Source organism: Echiichthys vipera (assembly GCF_963691815.1).
Source record: "Echiichthys vipera genome assembly, chromosome: 2".
In the NCBI taxonomy this organism is placed as follows: Eukaryota; Metazoa; Chordata; class Actinopteri; order Perciformes; family Trachinidae; genus Echiichthys; species Echiichthys vipera.
The window spans coordinates 17151896-17173514 of record NC_139827.1 but is presented as its reverse complement, the minus strand read 5'-3'; the positions used below and the strand labels follow the sequence as shown (position 1 = coordinate 17173514).

The following is a 21619-nucleotide window of genomic DNA, read 5'->3' as shown; positions in this document are numbered from 1 at the left end:
ACCACAGTGCCTAGTAGGCTACAGCCTCACAGAGCTACTAGTGTTTCAAAGAATTATGAAAAGGACAAACACATGAAATGGACACTTTCCAGTTGGTTCTACCATAACAGGTACTTTCTTTATTATTACAAGTCAACCGACTGTATCAAAACTGCATGAGTCTCTAAACCAGCACACAGAAACTCTTCTCTGGCTCTTAACAATAACTATTTCACAATCAAATGCATTCAGTATTTAAAAAAGAACTCTAAAGGCACATCTCTATTATATTTACATTGCATACATGTTTGACATAAATCAAGTCAAAAGCACACAATCAGTCCTAAAGGCCACAGACTAAACTAAAGCTAACCCTTAAGTACGTACAGCAATTACACCAGTTATCACAGTATTCAAAGCTACAATGCACAGATGGGAATCAGTGTTTGTGTAACTTACAGCTTTATGTTCATTAGCATGCCACCTTGCTATGGCTCGTTTGTTATAATGTAAAAGAGACTTTATGTCTCTATCAGAAGGTATCTTGTTTTCAAGCCCTATTAAAAGCAGCTTTAAGGTAGGCAGCGCTTGCTGACAACAACTCAGTGTTTGTTTATCTAGTGAATCTTGCAGTTAATCAAGTATTTTAATAGTTGGGGTATACACTTCTTTACTTTCTTGCAGAAAGTTAGATGAGAAGAATGACCGTCTATTCATAATGAAGCTGGAGACAGCAGGCATTTAGCTTAGATAAAGACTAGAAACTGTTGTAAACAGTGACAGGCCGCGAAATAGACATGAACATAGGCAAGGCTTGTATTAATTCTCAAGAGAAAAAACAAAAGCAAAACCAGTTCAGTTTGAATAAAGTTGCCAGGCAACCAGCAAGAAATCACAGCTCCAGGCAAAGAAATAGTCCAACACATAACTCCCCATTAAAACCACAAATAACCATTTTTTGTACCTGCTGCTGGTAGGATTTTATCAGTTGGACAGAACCAGATAGCTGTTTCCCCTCATTTACAGTCTTTATGGTAAGCTAAGCTAAACAGCTGTAGGCTTTACCTCCATACTTAACCCAGAGATATCAGGGTGATATCAATTTTCTCATCTGTAAGAAATGGGTATTTATTTATATTTGCCAAAATGACAAAATGTTCCTATAAAAAAGGAGACAAATCCGACACTCACACAAAAACAGTCCACTCATCACAGCACCAACTGTGCTTATCTATTTGTCAGTCAAAGGTCTCTGTTTTCCCCAAAGTGTCTTAGGATGCAATCAATGTGAGCCAAAACTCCGGCTGCTGACGGGGGATGTTGATGGACGGTTAGTGCTGGAGTCTGCTTTCTAAAGACATGCACCTAAAATACCTACGGCAGAGATCAATACGCCAATGGGGAGATTAGATAGAGGCCAATACTGAGAGAACCCAGTGCAGGGTCGTTTATATACAGTATCTGTATATATATATATGTGTGTGTGTGTGTGTGTGTGTGTGTGTGTGTGTGTGTGTGTGTGTGTGTGTGTGTGTGTGTGTGTGTGTTTGATGCAGGAAGGCCAGAGTTTAAGAGTTAGTTTAAGTGAATGTGTTGTTAGTAGTTTACAGTGTGTATTTGGCTCTTTTGGCTAGTAGTTTGTGCGATAAAAGGAGAGAATGATCAGGGAGGTAGGGTTTTTTTAGGGGTTTATGATTCATAGCAGTTTTTACGTGCATACATGTATGTGTGTGTGTGTGTGTGTGTGTGTGTGTGTGTGTGTGTGTGTGTGTGTGTGTATGTATGTGTGTGTGTGTGTGTGTGTGTGTGTGTGTGTGTGTGTGTGTGTGTGTGTGTGTGTGTGTGTGTGTGTGTGTGTGTGTGTGTGTGTGTGTGTGTGTGTGTGCGCGTATGTGTGTCAGACATAGTCCTGGAAGACGTCAACCGTGCTTTGCAGTAAAGGCTGGGTGGGTGCTGTAGTGCTGCAGACTGAGCTCAACCTCCGTGATGGCGCCCTCTGCTGCTCTGGGTGACCTGGAGCGTTGTTCAGTGTCAGGTAAACCTGAGGAACAACACACGTTTTTTAGTTTTTTTTTAAATGCAAGGAAAATGAAAAACAGGCCAAATAACAATGTCGTATGCACAGTAAATGCATCATTTCAGAGAGACATTCTGCCATTCTACTTCTTTTTTCCTCCTTTATTAGGTAGTGACAGTAGAGAGCTGACGGCACTTTTAGGCTGCCAGGACGCCTGGCAACTTACTTCTATCAATCAATAAAAATTTCCCAAAATGTCTCCTAGGTTGTTGCTGTTGTAGCCGGATCTTATGGCTCATTTCCTTTCTGAAAGCCATTCATTGTTTGTTTTTTGTTTTTTTTAGTTTATCTGCAAAATAATCACTGGGCTAAATGAAAGAGTAAGATTCAGATCAGATTGAAACTTGAGCATCCCATGAATATAATTTAATTTTGCATGTGTACTTGGTATAAAAACCTTAAACTATGTAAAAACATCAAACTACATACACAAGATAGTTCCTGGTCGCTGACAGACTAAAACTAATCAGTCATTATAGGTGATTACATAATAAAAAAGCAAGAATACTGATAGTTCCTGCATTTCCCATAAATCAACCTGACAACTTTCATCAGAATGTGCCTGCTGATAAATGCCCATGTCTCTCAAACATCTTGCTCCCAATTTGTAATGCAGGCTTTCTACGGTAAACTTATAATACGTAATAACAGATCAAATAGATAACCCTGATGACATCATTTAGGGTGTCCCACACTTGACAAAAGCTTCTTCAGAACCACTGGGAAGAAGTTACACAACAGTTTTCACAGGCTGGGTCTGACTGCACATGACACGTAAAATGAACTTCGCTCGTAACATCAGCGTAGTGCCTTTAATTAGGTGAGAATAAAAAAATGTGGGCGTCAGAGTGTCCTAAAAAGCATACCCTATAACATTTAACAAACATGGTTCTATTTTGGCTGGGGATCTTTATTACAGATATTATTCATCTCTTGCTCCTTTTTTCCCCTGCAGAAAATCATACCACTGTTCCATCTCCTCACATTTCTGGTATTTTCTGACAGCTGTAGCTCAGTTCTCTCCACCAGTTTCCTGAAGGAAGGTCTTTTCAAAGGATCGTGGCTCCAACAAGACAACATCATGTCATACCTACAGAGGTGAGAAAGAACCCATTAAAAGTTTGCAGTGGATCCGAAACACGGTGCAGATAGACAACTTCCGTTAACGTTGCAAGACAGGGCAGATGTGCTGCATTCATGTGGTCGTGGAATAATTGAAAAAAGGAGTTTCCGGCTCACCTGATCACCTGTGCTGGACACAACACTTAAAACAACTAATAATGCGTTGTTTTAACGCTCTGAGCAATAAAATACATCTGTTGTAGCGTCCATGTTGTTTGGTCTTTCGGCTTAAAGCTCATAAACACACCAAAGCCAGTAAAACGACTTCTCAACTGTAGGAGAGATGGTTCATCTCAAGGGGTTTATCTTAATGAATAAACTTGTACAACAACTTGGGAAATAGGAACATCAGAGGGAAACTTAATGCACCATTGGCCTTGGGGAAGTCTTCTTTTTCTTTTTTAGAAAAAAAGCCAAACATTGTCTGGTTTCAGCTCCTCCAATTTGAGGATTTAATGCTTTTGTCTGATTGTTATGTCCTTGTAAACTGATTTTTTTGATTTAGGACTGTTGGTCGAACAAAACAAGACATTTGATGCCGTCACATTGCGCCTTTTTTAATAGACAAAACAATTTATCGATTAATGAAAACATTATCGGCAGATAAATCATTAGTTGCAGCCCTATAAAACTTAAGTAAGAACACTTACATCTCGATGGGAGCGAACTCCGGTCTGCTCATCCTGTGGCCATCTTGAATCATCCTATAAAACACTGAGCCCACCTGCATTCCAGGATACGGGCTGTTACCTGCAACACAGACATACATCATGCACACGCTTTAGATACTTTTAGATAGATGTCATTTATGTCTAATTTTTGGAAGGCAAGAAATCATGAATTCATGCAATAACACCAGTTTCTGCAGCTCCATGTATCACAATCAATATGCTTTTGTACCATTCACACCACTAAGTGATGTTTCTGCTCGGGAGCATCATCAGAGAGAGAGTGGATCACAATGATGGCTCAAACATTATGAAACAGATGCGGCTGCAAAGCTCTAACTGTGAATGTTACCCAGAGAGAAGATTTCCCAGAGCAGGATGCCATAGGACCACACATCACTCTCAAAGGTGTAGACACAGTCGAAAATGCTCTCGGGAGACATCCACTTGACTGGCAGACGCGCCTGTAGGAGGGAGAGCCGTGATTACAAGAGCGGTATGAGCCATGTTTTCATTCTTAAAACATAAAATATATTTTCTCTATAATGGTACAAATATTTTGATTTGAGTAAAGCTGACACAGTGAGCGTTGATCGATTGGTGGGTTAAAAGAAAATGAACATTATATGACTACCAGGTACTTATTTCTGAGGATGTTCTTCTTTTTTTGTCTTTTGGAGTGTTCACAGGTAACAAAACAATCAATAAAAAAAAGAAGGACAGACTCACATTGCCCCGGAGCACGTAGCTGGCATCAGTGGTGATGTCTCGTGCCAGCCCAAAGTCACAGATTTTTGCCACCCTGCCGTGAGTCAGCAGAATGTTTCTGGCTGCAAGATCCCTGTGGACGCACTACACACACACACACACACACACACACACACACACACACGGAAATAAGTAATGACACTGTGACTGGTTTCTGCAGTGAATGACACAGCATACATGTACAAATGAGGTGGAGCGAGTTTAACCTCACAAACACAAAAGGCAAATTGACAAATGGACAGTGTGTTACACAATACATAAATAATATGATTGGGCAAATAGAAATACAAACAAATCTATTTAACAAAAAAATATAGACAGGAGAATTTCTAGTTTTAGTACAGCTTTAGGGCTATTGCAGTCTATCACTAAAAGTGCAGATTGTTATGATTAGTGTCTGACAACATTATGGAAAGGACCCTATCTTTAGCTAGATCCAGTCTGTTTGTTAATATGCATAACCAAGTCTTGCTCTTGCTCATGAAGAAGTCTCGTTCTGAAATCCAGAGGTGACTTATCGCCTTAAGACGGCAGTGGACATACAGTAAGTGAGAGTTGGAGAGAGGGGTATCAGGGAGAGAGATTTGAATATTTAGCTGATGTTGACAACATGGATGAGTCAGGTTGAACGAGACTTATCTTCGAGTGAGACTTCTTTCTATATTTTTGTCAGACACACAAAACAATGTTTCAAAAACAAGTTATTTTAGTGGACATATGTTGACGGTATAATTCCGCTCCACAGGATAACATTGCAGCCCGTTTTGCAGACTGCGCTCTCGCTCAGCACTGGACCAAGTTGGTCCCTTTTGTGCAGTACTCTCTGCCATTCACATGTTCTGCTGTCCCCCACACTGCCTGTTTTTAAATCATTTTAAAGCGTTGACTTTAAGTTGGTCTCAGTGTTTTCATGTGCTGTTTTTATGTCTGACTGTACAGCACTTTGGTCAACTTTGTTGTTTTTAAATGTGCTTAATAAATACATTTGGATTGGATTGGAGTATATGTTCTAATGTAAATGCAGCTTCACCACGTTTAGTTGTACGGGCACTATTAGCTTACAGCAATGCACAGCATGTTGGCGCATAACGTGATTTATAAACTAGCAGCAACACTTTTAAATCTCCTCTGTGACGACTCTATAAATAAGCACAGGATCCGTAACAGCCTTACGTTCTTGGAAGTAATGTACTCCATTCCTTTGGCCACCTGGTAGGAAAAGCTGAGAAGATCTTCGGCGTCCAGAGACAGCTCCTCTACATCAACTAGATAAAGATGACATGGTCAGACTTCTACGGGAGGTGAGGCACATGGTGTGTCGTTAAAGATAGGAAACGATAGGAAAAGCAAAGTGAGAGACTTTCTACCTGACTGGGAAGACCGTTCTTTCTCAGAGGGACGCATTGGCATGTATCCTGTGCCAATCACCTCGCTGCTGCACGCGCACGCACACGCACACACACACACACACACACACACACACAAACACACCCACACAGACACACACACACACAAGAACACACGCACCGCACACACACACGAACACACACACACACACACACACACACACACACACACACACACACACACACACACACACACACACACACACACACACACACACACACACACACACACACACACATACATCACACACACAAATACACATGAGAATTAAATGTTGACAAGGCAACCATTTTACAATTCACAATTTAAATCAACGCACATACACACCTTGTTGTAGGTTCTGCTTGGTTGGAGATGTTGCGATAGTAACCATCACCAACCTGGGAGTTTAGAAAGGACTCTCTTTTTCTGCGCAGGAAGTTTAGGAGGTCGCCATAGCAACAGTACTCTGTGATCACCAAAATTGGGCCTGGCAGGATGCAGAGATGAAAAGAAACCTCACTCACTGATTTTTAAACCGTATGACAGCAATAATACAGGAAACAATAGTCAGAAATCCAAAGCTACAATTATGAGTCATTTGGAAGATGGTGTCAGGTTTCATTTCAAGGCAGGACATATATAGTGCATTCAGACAGTTTAAAGCCATTTTCAATGTTTTTGTGCTGACACATATTGAAGTAATGTGTGTCAATATCTTAAAAATAGGATTTTTCATGAGCAGTGTTTTTTAATAATAACATCCTCATGCATACTTGTGTTAAATCCAATCTAAATACTGCATTATAATCAATGCTGAGGTCTAGACGGGTCTGTAATATTGATCGTCTGCATAGTAAATTTGTGACGAGTCAAACTCCATCACGTTTTCATATCGGAGCCAGGTGGTACTGACTGTCCAATATCTGATTTTTAATAAGAGGTCAATATTGGCTGTGCATGGCATCAAGTCAGCACATCAACCTTACCATAAAACAAAATCAGTCAATATATATAATAAAAATGCAAAAGGAATATAGTGACCACATTAAGCTCAAAATCATCACCTCCGACAGTACAGGCCCCCAGGAGGTTAACGATGTTCACGTGGTTTCCCAGGTAACTGAGTACCTTCAGCTCTGACATCAGCGCCTCCTTCTCCGTAGCATGAGCGTTGGCTGGGAAGACATTACCAGGACATTTAAATACTCTTACAATGTCTAATGTGTTCCGAAATTACTCCATATTTGATATATATATATTTATAGCGCACTGCATTTGCATTTAAATATTTTTTTGTGTCCAAGTTATATATAAGTAATACAAATGTTATTTTCTTTGTTTATATAAATGTATACCATCTAGCATATGAAGAATTATTGTTTAATTGGTTATAATGCTTTTTATAATAATGCCACATAAATGGCAACATTATAATGCAATAACTTGTGATAAACTTTAAATATTGTTATTAGTTTTTTCCTTCCTAATTCATTCCTGTCTTTCATTTCAAGTATAATGGTTAAAAACAGAGTGATGCAGTTCTATAGAGAATAAGGAATGAGAGGACAAGGAGTGGTTTCTTACACAGCCGCAGAGAAAGAGAGAAAAACAGACCACTTACGTTTGAGCATCTTAACAGCGACGGTTGTAACAGTATCTGCAGAACAGAGTCCATATGCTGTGGCCCTCACTACCTTTCCAAAAGCCCCAGAGCCAAGAGTTTTACCTGTGGGAACACACACACACACACACACACACACACACACACACACACACACACACACACACACACACACACACACACACACACACACACACACACACACACACACACACACACACACACAGTTGACATGATATAAGGCATTTAGAAATATTTGTTTTGAATAATAACTGTGTCACATAGTTCTTCCACAGAAAAGTGTAATGGATTACTTTTACTGTAAAACTCAACATCATCATTCTGCTCAGTTAAGCTCAAACATCCAACTGAAGTAACAACGATCACAAACAATCACCACACTTGCTCACAAATGTTAACAAATATATATAGCTACATGGACGCTGTCATACCGAAGCGTAGTTTCTGTCGAGCAAACTCCCATTTGGAGTCATATGGCAGCTGGGTGGGGTCAATATATATGTAGTTGTTGCCATGGATACTCTCAATGACCTTCCACTGGATTTGGAACTTTGGTTTCTGTTAAAGTTTGAGAGGAAAGAGGGCATTTATACAGAGAAAGTGACTCTATTCAATTTTGATGCACTCTGGTTGTCATCCTGCGTTGAGACTGATGATCCCATTGCGAATTCGTAAACTAGTTCTCAAGGAGTCTGACTCATCTGAGTGCAATAAGAGCATCATGCTGTGTGTGTATGTGTGTGTGTGTGTGTGGGGGGGCACATTAATGGCTTGATCAGAGTGTCAAAAAGCTTTAACTACAGCATGTATGCACTCTGAATGGCTGATTGAGTCATTTCAAATTCATTAGGACACATTCATATTGATTAAAAGAAACATGTTTCCACTATTATCTGGTAGATATCATTACCACATGCAGCAAAAAACTAGTCTGATCTCAGAAAGATGCGTCTAACTTTAACATACATGTACAATAATCAAGACAGAGGCATGAGTCATTAGTTAATGAGAGCGGGTCTTTGAGTCAGAGACTATTGCAGCCATAACTGCACATCAATGGTAGTATGAACTTGATTTCACATTGATGTCTGATAAATTTTAAACAGGGTTTGATTGATGGTGATACATTTCTGTGATTTATGAGAGACGCATATGACCCCACTCAGATTAAATACTATTTCTTCATTACAGTAATGGTATTGTTATTTTTGAGTTATTTCCTATCTTACCTGCATGTATTTATAGAGCAGCACCACTAGAATGAGGCAGAGGAAGACGCCAGTGGCCACCATGCCAGTTAGCAGAGGAGTGAAGAGTTTATGGGGGACCATGCGTTCTGAGAGAAAACACACAAGGGGCATTGAAGTATACGTTTACCGGTAGTACACACATACAGTTACATCCTCGTTCTCTGTGTTAAAGGGGTAGTTCGGATTTTTTGAAGTGGGGCTGTATGAGGTTCTTATCCGTAGTCAGTGCATTACTTACAGTAGATAGGCGGTCGGCACGCCTCCAGTTTGGAGAAGCAGACAGGAGAACAGGCATGTTAACTAAGCAATGTACTGCTGTAGGTGGGGGCAGCAGATAAATATATTTAAGTCATCTAAAAAAGGCCCACTTTAAAAAAAGAAAAAACTTTATTAGTCTAAATATATGCAATAACTAGAAAAATTACACTACTTTACATTGTCGTCAAACAGCCCTGTTTTAGTTTATACAGGGAGAAGTGAAACCGTTCAAAGCTCTTGTCAAAGCCACCAGACTCCTCTCACTACACGCTGGTCTACTGCTGCCTTTATCGGTTAGGATGTCTGTGTTACTGTGTGACTTTGGTGTTTTAAAGGTTTAGGAACTAACAAAAATACCTAACACACTAACAAATTTTGTAAGCAGTAGACCAGCAACCATTCTGCAAGGTAAAAGGACATGCAATGTTATTGTCAGTGGAGCCTGGTGACTTTAAATGTAACACACGTAAACTGAAATTGGACTGTTTAACGGCAAGGTAAAGCTGTGAAAATATTCAAAATATAGCATACCCTTAAACAGATATTGATTTTTTGAGGTCGGCCTTTTATTTATATATTTTTTAAAGATTATTTTTTGGCAGTTTTACAAGCCTACATATTGGACAGACAGGAAATGGGGTGAGAGAGAGAGGGGGAGACGTGCAGCAAAGGGCCACAGGTCGTAGTCAGAGTCAAACTTGTGGCCTCTGCCTCAAGGACAGGCCTCTTTACATGGGGCGACTGCTCTAACCACTAAGCCATTGGCTGCCCCAAGTGGCCTTTTATCTTATGGATAGTAAACTCATACAAGCGCACTTCAGAAATCCGAACTAAGACAGACAGCTGCAGCAGTGGTGTTTGTTTGTGTGACAAGGATTAGTGAGTCTACACCTTATAATCCCAGCCTGCAAAGTCAGCATACACTAATCTTATTCCATCTGCATCCAGTAACAACACAACTGGCCTCTACAGACACGGGGTCAATGAGTTTGGTATATACAGTATGTATGTGTGTGTGTGTGTGTGTGTGTGTGTGTGTGTGTGTGTGTGTGTGTGTGTCATACCACTGATGGAGAACAGTGTGTAGGCCTCTTCCCCCTCCGTACTGGCCACACACTCCAGGGTGTGATAGTGTGCATGCTCCTTGCTCACGTTCAGTCGGCTCACCACCGCACTCCTACCGAAGGTGGACTCTGTCACCATGGCAACATCGAGCGTCTCCCACTGGGTGGCATTGGGCAGGTGTGAGCACCTGTTGAGGGGTTATAGAGTTGTTTAAGGTTACATTTTACATGTTTCTCCAGTGTGTTTGTCTGGCTTTAATTAGTTAGTTTTAGTAACACCCCTCTTAATTCATTTAGAAGTGTTTCTGGATGCATGAATGAATGTACATAAGTACATATAAATATTTTTCTTCGTACATGTGTGTATATGTATGTATGTGCATACATGAGTATGGTAAAAGTTATTCTTATTCAATCTGACGTTTATCATTAGTATTATTTATATTTTCTCCTTTTTCAGTTTGTATCACTGGGTAAATAAAATACACAAATAATAATTGCAAATACATGTAAACATATTGGATATTTTGTGGATACAAATGTATTAATTAATTGCAATAAAAGTGCTTTGTTTTTAAACAGGTTACATTTTCCTCTGAATGATAACATTATTGCAACTATTTTCAGCTTCTGTTTATTTTAATAAGTCAATTACTGTAATTGTTAAGCTATTAATTTATAAAACAAGTCAAATGCCTATTTTACCAGAGCTCTAAAAGCCTTTCAATTCTTATATTTTGTTGAGCAACATTCAAATCCAGCTGGCTTATTTGTCTGAATGCTAATGAGACTATAAACCAACTTTTTCAGCTCCCATGAGCCTCTCCTGCTCTCAAAGGAACTGCCAGACAAAACAACAGAAGGTGTTGGAGATTAATGTGAGTGTAATGGTCTAAAGTCACACTGCTTTTCTGTGAAAGCTTTTACTATAAGCAGCATAAAAACCAAGGAAGTTTTTAATTATATATCGATAGGTGAATTGAAATGCTTAAATCCAATTGTTCATATTACAAAATTGACATGAAAGCAAACTGACTATGAAATAGGAAGGATAAACAACAGGAAAAGGAAAACTACTGAAAAATAATGTGATAATTCATGATGCGATGAAGTGATTTATTACAATAGTTGCTTATTTTGTCAAATGTTAAAAAAAGTTTTTTTTATATCATGACTTTCTACCACTTGTCTTATCTGTTTCCTCTGGTCACTTTCACCAGATCGCCTTTAAACATGACATTCGTGAATTCAAATAGTCAATCAGTCTCTCCATAGATAAAGAAAATAAGGATAAAACATTTAAAATGTCAAAGGTTTAAATCCAGCTGATGATACAGTAGCTGCTCATAAAGTAAATAAAGTGACACAAACACTCTGTTGATTAAAGTAGCGCAGTGTATTCAGGCATACCTGGTGTGGGGCAACTCACAGAAGTACCAGCTTATTTTAGGGACTGGGTAACCAGCGGCAATGCATCGCACCTGTCCATCAACAGGACCTTCCTGGGCAATAATAACCGGCTTGCCTTGTAGAGAAAAAGGCGGGCGGATTGATAGAAAAGAGTCACACATTTAACATAGAAAACATTGAAATACTAAGGTACTTGTTGTACAATGTAAAAACTGTGAAAGCCACCTACTGCTGACGTAAACGTGGAATAAATGATCAACTGATGCGTCGTCGTGGCTGGCAGAGAACTTATAGATCCCGCCCTCCGAGCCAAGGACCCTCACTAGTCTCAGCTCACTGATGAGTCTGATGATAAGGACACAATTCATTGTTTGCACGTGCATGAGAACTTGCGGTGGAGTACACAGTGTAAACTAAGTGTACCTGTATTTGCGGCGGTGGACGGTGATGACATGCTCCGTGGTGTTGAGGAGCAGTTTGTCGTTGTAAGACCAGGTCAGGGAGCTGGGTACAGGATAGGCATTAAATTCTACTCTGAGGCTCAGGCTCTCCCCCTCTTTAACATCAGCCTGCAGGGGACCGGGGCTCCCTAACATGGTGATGAACCCCTGATCTGGACGACAGCAGATAAAGACATAGTTAGAGGAAAATTCCACCAATCTATAAGTCCTACAGATAAGCAAAGGTTATACTGTAGATGCTATATGTACGTTTGCATTCAAATATATAGTAAATATATTCTTTGATGTCTAATGCCTCCCTTTAAGGCGTGCCTAAAAACCCGCCCAGTCTACCTTTATCACCTCGTCAAGGTAATTGGATTTTTGTCACGGTTTATCTGCTGGTTATTTGTCTGTCAGCAGGACCAATGAACCGTAATGAAACGTGGTGGATGTGTGTCGCATGGGCCAAGGAAGGGACCTTTCATTTTTTGAGTATATCTCAGTTATGGGGCGGATACAAATAAAAAATGTTTTGATTTGATTTCATGACTAGAACAAATCATTTAGGCAAACATGGCAAAGCTTTGCTAGTATTTTGTTGGCTGGTACATTCATCTCTTTTGCTGCGCCTTTTTGTGGTCTGTCAAGCGTGTCTTGCTCAAATCATGTCTAGACGGAAATTCCTACTGGTATACAACAACAACACACTTTGAATGATGACAGCTGTTTCCCTGAGGTGCCTACATATTAATTTGCATGCTATGCAAATAAGAGGCCGTCAAAAAAATGTAATGTGTGAACACTGGTGTTAGTGCTTAGGGCGCACTCACACTGTCCTTCCGCACCGCGCCCAGGGCTTTCGGGTACTTGTCCCCCCTCCCTCTCCCCCCGCGCCCCAGGCCCGTTTGTACTCACACGTCACACGCATTGATTGAGGTCATCGCGATGCGTCGCTTTGTTTACAAATCTTTCCATAGACCTCCGAGTTTTTGTGCGTCTTGTTCAACTGTTTTTGAATATTTTCATCCGACCAAATCTGCAGTAAACACTCCACCTCCTCATCACACCAACGTGAACCTTTCACCGCCATTGTTGTTGTTGTTAAATGTCCGCGCATGGTCCCTCTTTCTTTTTTCTATGTCCTAACAGGCGCACATAAATTACGTCAGAACCGTCGTAGCCCTCGTGCTCGTGCTCGTGCTCGTACACGTTCGTGCGCTTGTACTCGTACATGTGCAAACGGGCTCTACAAAAGCCCACCTCTCTCAGGCGGGCCGTGTACGGCCCGCTGTCTGCAGTTATGCGCGGAGCGGGTGCACTCACACTGATCAAACGCACTAGGCTTTATCTGAAAAAAACGGTTTTGGCCCGGTGCGGAAGGACAGTGTGAGTGCGCCCTAAGTGTTAGTTGAGAGTTGTTGATACTGTGAATGAGTGGTGGTGGCCCAGATGATGTTGGTTGAATCCAGTCGGTGGCCTTGTTGCGTATGAATGCAATAAAGCATCTACAACACTCACCTCGGACATCCAGCTGCAGCGCTGTGGTGCTGGCGCCCCTCTCATTGTGGGCGTGGCAGTGGTAAGTGCCAGAGTCAGATTGGTTGACAGCCGTGATCAAGAGTGAGGTGGCGCGTTGGTAACCGCGGGAACCGGAGAGGATGTGTGAGGTGTGGGATTCATCGGGATGCTGCGGGGGCGTCAGGGACAAAGGTGAGCAGGTGTTTTCAGGGTATCGCTGAAAACACCTGGCAGGGTATTCATGTGAGCGTACACTTTCCTCACAGCTGTGTTTTAATATTAAACTTTAAGTAATACTTCACCATGAAAAGGATCATTTGTCTGTCATATATTCACCCATAACCTTGAATTCTTGAAGAAAAACAAGTTTTCTCTGTTTTTGGATCCTTTATTTTCTATGGAGGCTTTCGAGAAAAACTAATTTTTCTTCTAGAATTCAAGGTTACACAGAGTGAATAATTGTTATTCAAATGGTCATCTTGATGGTGAAGTATTCCTTTAAACAGCTGACTTAACATTCAAAAAGTCCAGACCTGTAGCAAGGATTTACTCTTGCCAACAAACTTACACACACTTTTCAGAGTATTTAAAGAAATCCCAATATTTCACATAGAATTTATTAATTTCATTGTTCAATTATATTTTATGTACAGTATATCTCTTAAAAGGATGTTTTAAAGCCAAATCAGTGTAAAAAATAGAACTCCTTTTTGTGTCATTAAACCCCCAGACCTGGTAAAAACTTCAGTGTAAATATCTGACTGTTTCTAGGATGGGTGGGGATATACTCTTTCAAAGAAAGCCAGTCAGTTAGAAACAAATAAAGTAACGCAAATTGACCCGGACATAGAGACAATGGCGAAGCCAGTCAATCCCTTCATCAAACTCACCGCTGTTGAAGGGAAATCCCACTTGACACTGAAGTCCGGGTTGATGTTGGCAGAGCCACAGGTGATCTCAAACTGCTCTCCTTTCCTCAGGATAACAGTATCTTTCTGGGACAGTGTGATCACTGGAGCCACCTCCGGCACTGGATCAAGAGATGAAAAAGCAAGCAACTGAATACAAGTGATTAGCTAAATAACATCTGTGTGTGATTTCCCAGTCTATTGTAATTTGTAATTCTATCTGTATTCTATCTTAAAAGACCCTTCAGGGTATCTGACTCCTGTTTGCTTAGTGAGAGGAAATCCATTACTGGATTAACACGCACCAATGACAATGCACATAAGTACAGTATTTGCATATGCAGACACTTGTGAGCATATGAACTGGATGATTTATTTCGGGCATTAAATGCTGACGTCACTTCGGTGGATGTTTGATGAAGACTGTGGTAATTCTATTTACCACAAACACAGCCTTCATGCACCGTTAGAAAGCTTTGTTCAGTGTGGAACTTAATCCCTCTGCTCCTCCCTCCCTCATGTCTCTTTTCTCTCTCCCTCTCTCCATCAGTCAAAAGGACACAACACCCCGGCTCCTCCCAGCTTGTCTCTGTTTGGACTTCTTTTCTGCTGCAGACCAGACGGAATCTGCTGATGTAGGGCAAGGCTGAACAGAAACATGATCAGTTTCCACTCATCTAAAATGCTAAAATGCTTTTATGGTACATTTCCTAATTAATATAATTATAAGAAAAACTATGGGCTTAACGTCTTTTGCCAAAAGACATCTTCAGTGTGCATAGTTGCAGTGACCACTGATCTCTGCCAGGATGCATTATGATATCTTATGAAGATTTGTAGCAGCTCTGCTGGTCTGCCGCTCCACATCACTTTGGTCCAGACTGAAAAACTATTTGATGGCTTGCCATGACGTTTTGCACTGGCATTAAAGCCACTGGAAATCAATTAGTTTAATTAGTTTAAATCCAAATTGGATATATTGTCTTTTTTTTTTCTAACTGTCCTTTCGGAGTCAACTTATCAAGGACCCATATTGTGCTCATTTTTCAGTTCATTCTTATTTTGGGTTTATACAAGAATATGTTTACATTCTTTTGTGTCTGTCTGTCTGAGTACACCTGTATTCACGGTGTTTGAGCGCCTATCTCTTTAAGCCCCCCATCCATGTCTAACTACAGCCTCACAGTGCCACATGGCTGCCGACTCCTAGTCTTGTTTACATGTGTATGGATATCATTTATCTATTAATCACAAGTCCATCACTAAGAGACTACCATTTTAGAGTTCTACTGTGCGATGAACATCGAGAAGCCAATTTTGAATATGATTTTCCATTTCTTAACTTACATGATGCTGTGTCTTCTAAAAGTCGGATCAGAAGATATCCTATTAAACATTACATGAATGCTTCTTTTTCCTTACACTGCCCAGCCTTAGTTGTGTTGTTTTAACAGCTTTGAGGGTGTTGACCTCACTGTTTACTTTGAGTATTGGGTAATTTGCATTATGGTATTTGCCTTTACCTTCTACTGTGTAATTACTGGAAGGCTACAAGAGAAATAATTGAATTACCCCTTTTACAAGCTAGTGACATTTACTCTGACTTTATACAGTAAATCTTCCCTTAGATACTTTCTGTAAAGATGTCAAGAGCTTCTTCCTTACTTCTTTCCTGTGATACTTTACTCATTTTAATCCAAGTCTGTGTCTTGGCAATGTGTTCATTGTGTTCAGAAGAACAGAAGATCAGAGAACTGCTAAAATCCGCCATCTGACGTGTAAGGCGTCGTTTCGCATCATCATGCTCTGCCCATGCTCTGTTCCATGCGGACTTCTGCCACAAAGACAGACCAAACACTGTTCATCTTAACACAATGCCCACATTGCCATAACACAGACCTGGATTAAAATGGGAAATGCATCATTTTAATTATCACCCAGTTGACAGATGCTTTTAAATAATTCCCCCCTGGGATTATTAAAGTATTTCTGATTCTGATTTTGATAAAGCTATGCCACGTGGAGAACCATTAAACATTTAACCAACATGAATAATAGTTTTTGGAAACTTACAAATCTCCCTCGTCCATCATATCTCTCACTTACCAAGTCGTACGTCCACAGTGTATTCGCCCGACGTCACTTTGACTCCAGCCAGCTGCCCCACACACACAAAACAGCCCTCATACTCCTTTCTCACATTGCTGATGATGACGCCCCGCTGGAGGTTGCTGTGGTAACTCAGACCGGAGGGCAAAGGCCGGCCATCGCAGGTCTCCAAGGCCAGGAGGGTGACCTCAGGGTCGGTCACAAGACAGGGAATTGTGCAGTTCTCACCTGCACGCACCAGGATGATGTTCACCATGGTGCGCTGGAAGGCGTTCTGGGAGTCTGAGGAGATAAAAAGGTAGATTTGGAGTGATAAACGTGATTAAAGAGACACACAATCTCTAATCACATGCCTCTCTCTCTCCCCACCTCTAACACCCACCTTTCACATATACATAGATGGAGCTGTGTTCCAGTGTGCTGTTGTTGACACACACATAGCGACCCATGTGGTAGGCTTGTGCTGCTGACACCTTGATATAAACTCCTCCGTCCTCCTCCACCTCTCCCTCCAGTCTGCGAGCCCTCTCCCTCTGCCACCTCAAACTGGACGGGACACCAGATGTCGTAGCATTGTCACGGCAACGCAGCTCAAGCTTTCCCCTCTTGGGAACTACTATGTGAGGCCCACTGGGGGTGATGACCGGCAGGCACCAAACTGGAACAGAGCAGATAAGATATGATTGATGTATGGACCTGGATGCTATTGTTGAAGAGATCAGTAAAGATCCAGCACAGAATGAAGAAAAAGCAGTAACACTGATGATGATGGATATCCAGCTCTTGGAAGTATAGCAAGAAAGAGATTGTAATCAATGACAAGAGCAAAAACAGGAGAAAGCAGCTAGTAGAGATGCTCAGACTTCTTTCTTTTGGAAGTCCAAGTCAAGTCTCAAGTCTTTGGTCACAAGTCCGAGTCAGGTCACAAGACTTTGAGGTAGAGTCCAAGTCAAGTTTCAAGTTTTTGGTCACAAGTCCAAGTCAACTTTCAAGTCTTTGAGGGAGAGTCCAAGTCAAGTTTCAAGTTTTTGGTCACAAGTCCAAGTCAACTTTCAAGTCTTTGAGGTAGAGTCCAAGTCAAGTTTCAAGTTTTTGGTCACAAGTCCAAGTCAACTTTCAAGTCTTTGAGGGAGAGTCCAAGTCAAGTTTTAAGGATTTGGTCACAAATCCAAGTCAAGTCTCAAGTCTTTTGTCACAAGTCCAAGTCAAGTCTCAAGTCTTTGAGGGGCAAGTCCAAGTCAAGCCTAAATTATGCTATTTGATCTAGTGTCCAAATCAAGTTTCAAGTCTTTGGTCACAAATCCAATTCAAGCCTCATGTAGACTAGTTCAGCTAGAGTCCAAGTCATGTCTCAGGTCTTTAAGCTAGAGTCCAAGTCTCAAGTCTTTAAGAGGCACGTTCAAGTCAAGACTCATGTGATCCACTGATCTAGAGTCCAAGTCAAATGACACGTCTTTGGTCACAAGTCCTAGTCAAGTCTTTTATGTTTGTAATGAATGTTCTATCATCTGCTGCACGCCATCCAGTCAGCCAAGAACACTGCATATTATTTAAGCAATTTAAAACATGTATTGTCTTTCGAGGACCAATCTCAAGTCAAGTTTCAAGTCACTGTGTGTGTGTTTGCTTGTACGACTTGTGTCCAAGTCGCAAGTCAAGCCCCCATCCCTGGCAACTAAAGGTACTTTCATTAGAGATTAATATTTAGATTGTTTGGTTGAGTAATCCATTAATTGTCTATAAAAGAAGAATTCCCACCGCAATTTCCTAAAACCAAAGAAAATGTGATGGTTAAATAGGATGTCATGATTGGCACATAGAGCCCCTCATGACAAAGTTCTATCACACCACCATGGCTCAATTGAACAATCAATAATGAGCTGTCTACCCACTGAGTAACCATGCATTAAGGCCCCTTAATCAACTCCCTTGAAGATGAATAAGGTAAACAAACATTTTCTTCTCAGTTTAAAACCCCCCAGCTTTTCTATCTTATTTTGCAGATTTCCATGATAAGCACCATTCCAAGAACAGGATTTTCATGTGACTGTTGTGCCTTCAGGCAGTAGGGCAAAGAAAGCAAGGAGAAGCCTGTGGATGCAAATAGGCTCCCCTACAAAAAAAACATCAATATCTGTGTTGTGCAGGGTGTAAGTGCCTGTATCTGTAGAACTGGTGCTCTACAGTTGGTGTTTGAGTATACAAAGGGTTTAAAAAAAACCTTAGGCTTTAAGTCTACATGACTAAACACACAGCTATCATCACCATGGTCAGAGTGGTTAAATGTCAAGGTGCTGCTGGGTATGTTTATCTTAAAAAGATGTATTTCTGGCTTTTCTTTGTTTCTTCTGCTGTCCTGCTAAGACAAGCGAATCCCTATTTCAAATGGGGTTAAATAATTAATCGTCTTCAAACACACACACACACACGCGCGCGCGCACACACACACACACACACACATACACACACACGCACGCCCACTTGTTGCATGCCCAAAGGCATCTCCTGCGTACCTCGACGCACACCTACTATAGTTATGCAAAAGATGTGATCTGGAGGCATGAGCTGACAGGTTGCCCTCACTGCACCGTTAAACGCTTCTTGTTATAAACGTCAACTACGTTTCCTTGGAACAATGTGGAAACCGAATTTACAGTCTTCAGGAACATGTTATCATAGAGAGAAGCTGCACCACACGCGCAATGATAGGCTGCACGCAGCTTTACGCGGCCGTTCACATCTGAATTAGTCTAAATAAGGGCGAAAGAACTTAAACAGTGACAGGAGGGAACTATGAGGGACAATAATTTGGGGACAGAACAACACTCTGTTGGTCTGAAAAGACATAGAGTCTTATATAAATGCAAGAAAGAATATGGAAATGTAGATTTTGTAATAATTCGCCCATTATAAACTCTTCCCGATAGTACACTGTCATATTCCTTGGAATATGGCGTTTAAATATAATTTATAAAACTATTGGAAGGTGAAGCGACAAAAATGAGGTCAGTACTAAGTCATTATTAAAAGCACAGACACGCCATGAGTCACCAAAGACATTTTTAGAAGCACATCAACGGGTGTTCTTACCTGCTAGTGGCAGCAAAACAAAATGTGAGGCAAAGACAATCCAGTGACATCTCATGATTATTCGGGTTTTAGGCCAATCACTCTACTCCATGCGTTACAAGTGCAGGAATAACCATCCTGGTCTTTACATCCACCGTAACAACACAGAGCCGGTCCCTCCACTGTAACTGGGCGCACAAACACAAGGATCCTGTAGCTGAGACTCCCCCTGATGGATTTCAGTGGTGCTTAAAGACACAGTGCAGCGCCTCTCCTCCTTTGCTCTGGATCCCTGCCTCTCCTTTCTGTCCCGCATAGGCTGGGCCCCGGCCAAGGTGATGAGTCCGCTATTACCGGGAATAAAAGGAAACGGCTCTCACCATGAGCAAGCCATCTTCAACCTTTTTCACAAAGTCATTGCGAGAAAAATAATGTCAAGAAACTGTCATGGAATAAAAGTAATTTAAGGAAACGTATGCAAATACAAAGGGATATTTCTAATAGGATGATTGTAAATGTTTATCTAAGATGTGAATAAAGTGTAATTATGGTGAAAGCCTCTTGTCACACTTCTTGGTCTGTTGTGATGCTGACAGTTCTCACTTGGCTAGGAGTTTCCCCCTGCAGAAACCCATTGAGCTTGTGATGCACTACCCAGTATCACATTTCCCAGCTCTAATCAGCATGATCGTCACCTTTTACCAGATTTAATCAACTTTGTATCCCACTAGGAGTCAATTAAAATGTTCATAATGTGGTTGTGTGCAGGACCAAACATTTTCATGCCCCAGCACTATACTAAACAAAACAATAATTATGTGACGACATTTTTGGTACCAGTCCAAGACTTCAGCCTGTTCAAGTTTCAAGTTATTTATTGTCATGTGCACAACATTTACAAGAAGCAATGGTTGGCAATCAAAGTCTTGGATCTCAGGCTCCCTCTAACAATGCCCATTAAATATGTATTAATAAAAGAATCACACAACGTGACAAAATGAGAATCTAAGACATAACAGTAGCTACACAAACAACATCACAGGAGTGCTACTGGTGTCCCTCAAACCACTGTGCTCTTGCAAAGGGTATCAGATCAGAAAGAAAAAGGGGCAGGCACTCACGTGGATTTGAAAAACCCTTTACTTTAAAAGCCTGTACTTTTTTCTTTCTAACACATACATGTGTGTATTTACAAATGAATAAACTGGATGTAAAGAGAAATTTTAGTTCTCTAAATGTTTTGGACAGTGTAAATGTAATGCTTATGGAGAGTATGCACTGACAGATTTCGTTATGGTACCCCCATATTAATAAAAATGAAACAAGTCGGATAACTCTTCATCAACTCACCATACTTTATTAGCCAAATGCTTTTGCCTTCATAACCCCCCCAAATCCCCATTTGTCACAAATGCATTATTTGCTATGACCGCAAAATATGTTACAATCTTACATTTTCTATGGTGCCACTTAAATTAGTCTGCCTCAGCTCTGTATATTTAAGTGTGTGTTGGTTTTTTTCTTTTGGTGTATATGTGTTTCCTGTTGCTCTAGAGGAATATGCAAGAGGACACTGGGGCTGTTGTGTTTTCTTCGTTTCTTACACACATGATTAATCTCGAACCTCATCGCCTCATGGCTTATTATGCCTTTCTCAGCACATGATGGCAGGGTGAGGCTAAACAAAGTAACAGAAGCAGAACTTCACTTTAACTGATTCATTTTTGTTTAATTAGTTTGTTTTTGCAGTGTATTATCTGGAAAATACCACTAGTAATGGTTTCAGATAATAAAATGTGCTGGAAACCTCTACACACACACACACACACACACACACACACACACACACACGCAGGCACGCACGCACACACACACACACACAAACACACGCACGTGCACACACACACACACACACACACACACACACACACACACACACACATGC

At 40.9% G+C, this 21619-nt stretch overlaps 1 protein-coding gene across 2 annotated transcripts; it reads right to left on the bottom strand.

Moving 5' to 3' along the window:
- Positions 1–1815: 1815 nt before the first annotated feature.
- On the bottom strand, positions 1816–19846 carry kitb (KIT proto-oncogene, receptor tyrosine kinase b). 2 transcript variants are annotated; one of them, XM_083932539.1, is made up of 21 exons: positions 19696–19846; positions 16988–17263; positions 16603–16887; positions 14479–14618; positions 13589–13757; positions 12051–12240; positions 11857–11972; positions 11628–11742; positions 10218–10405; positions 8875–8981; positions 8077–8203; positions 7625–7729; positions 7068–7178; positions 6349–6490; positions 5982–6049; positions 5788–5879; positions 4576–4698; positions 4199–4310; positions 3829–3928; positions 3041–3146; positions 1816–2020 (listed from the first exon to the last, which is right to left on the bottom strand). In XM_083932539.1, exons 1-21 carry the CDS (start codon positions 19748–19750, stop codon positions 1877–1879), a joined length of 2871 nt encoding a protein of 956 aa, XP_083788665.1. In that variant the 5' UTR covers positions 19751–19846; the 3' UTR covers positions 1816–1876. The 2 variants fall into 2 exon arrangements, with proteins under 2 accessions (XP_083788665.1, XP_083788666.1); XM_083932540.1 differs by having other exon boundaries at positions 5982–6046.
- Between the last annotated feature and the right edge of the window lie 1773 nt (positions 19847–21619).

Excerpts from the sequence above, each read along its gene's own strand:
- kitb (XM_083932539.1), bottom strand. The coding sequence starts at position 19,750 with ATGAGATGTCACTGGATTGTCTTTGCCTCACATTTTGTTTTGCTGCCA. Across the intron at positions 11,973-12,050 it reads GTCCACCGCCGCAAATACAG|ACTCATCAGTGAGCTGAGAC; the intron begins GTACACTTAGTT and ends CCTTATCATCAG. Across the intron at positions 7,730-8,076 it reads TCGACAGAAACTACGCTTCG|GTAAAACTCTTGGCTCTGGG; the intron begins GTATGACAGCGT and ends GTGTTCCCACAG.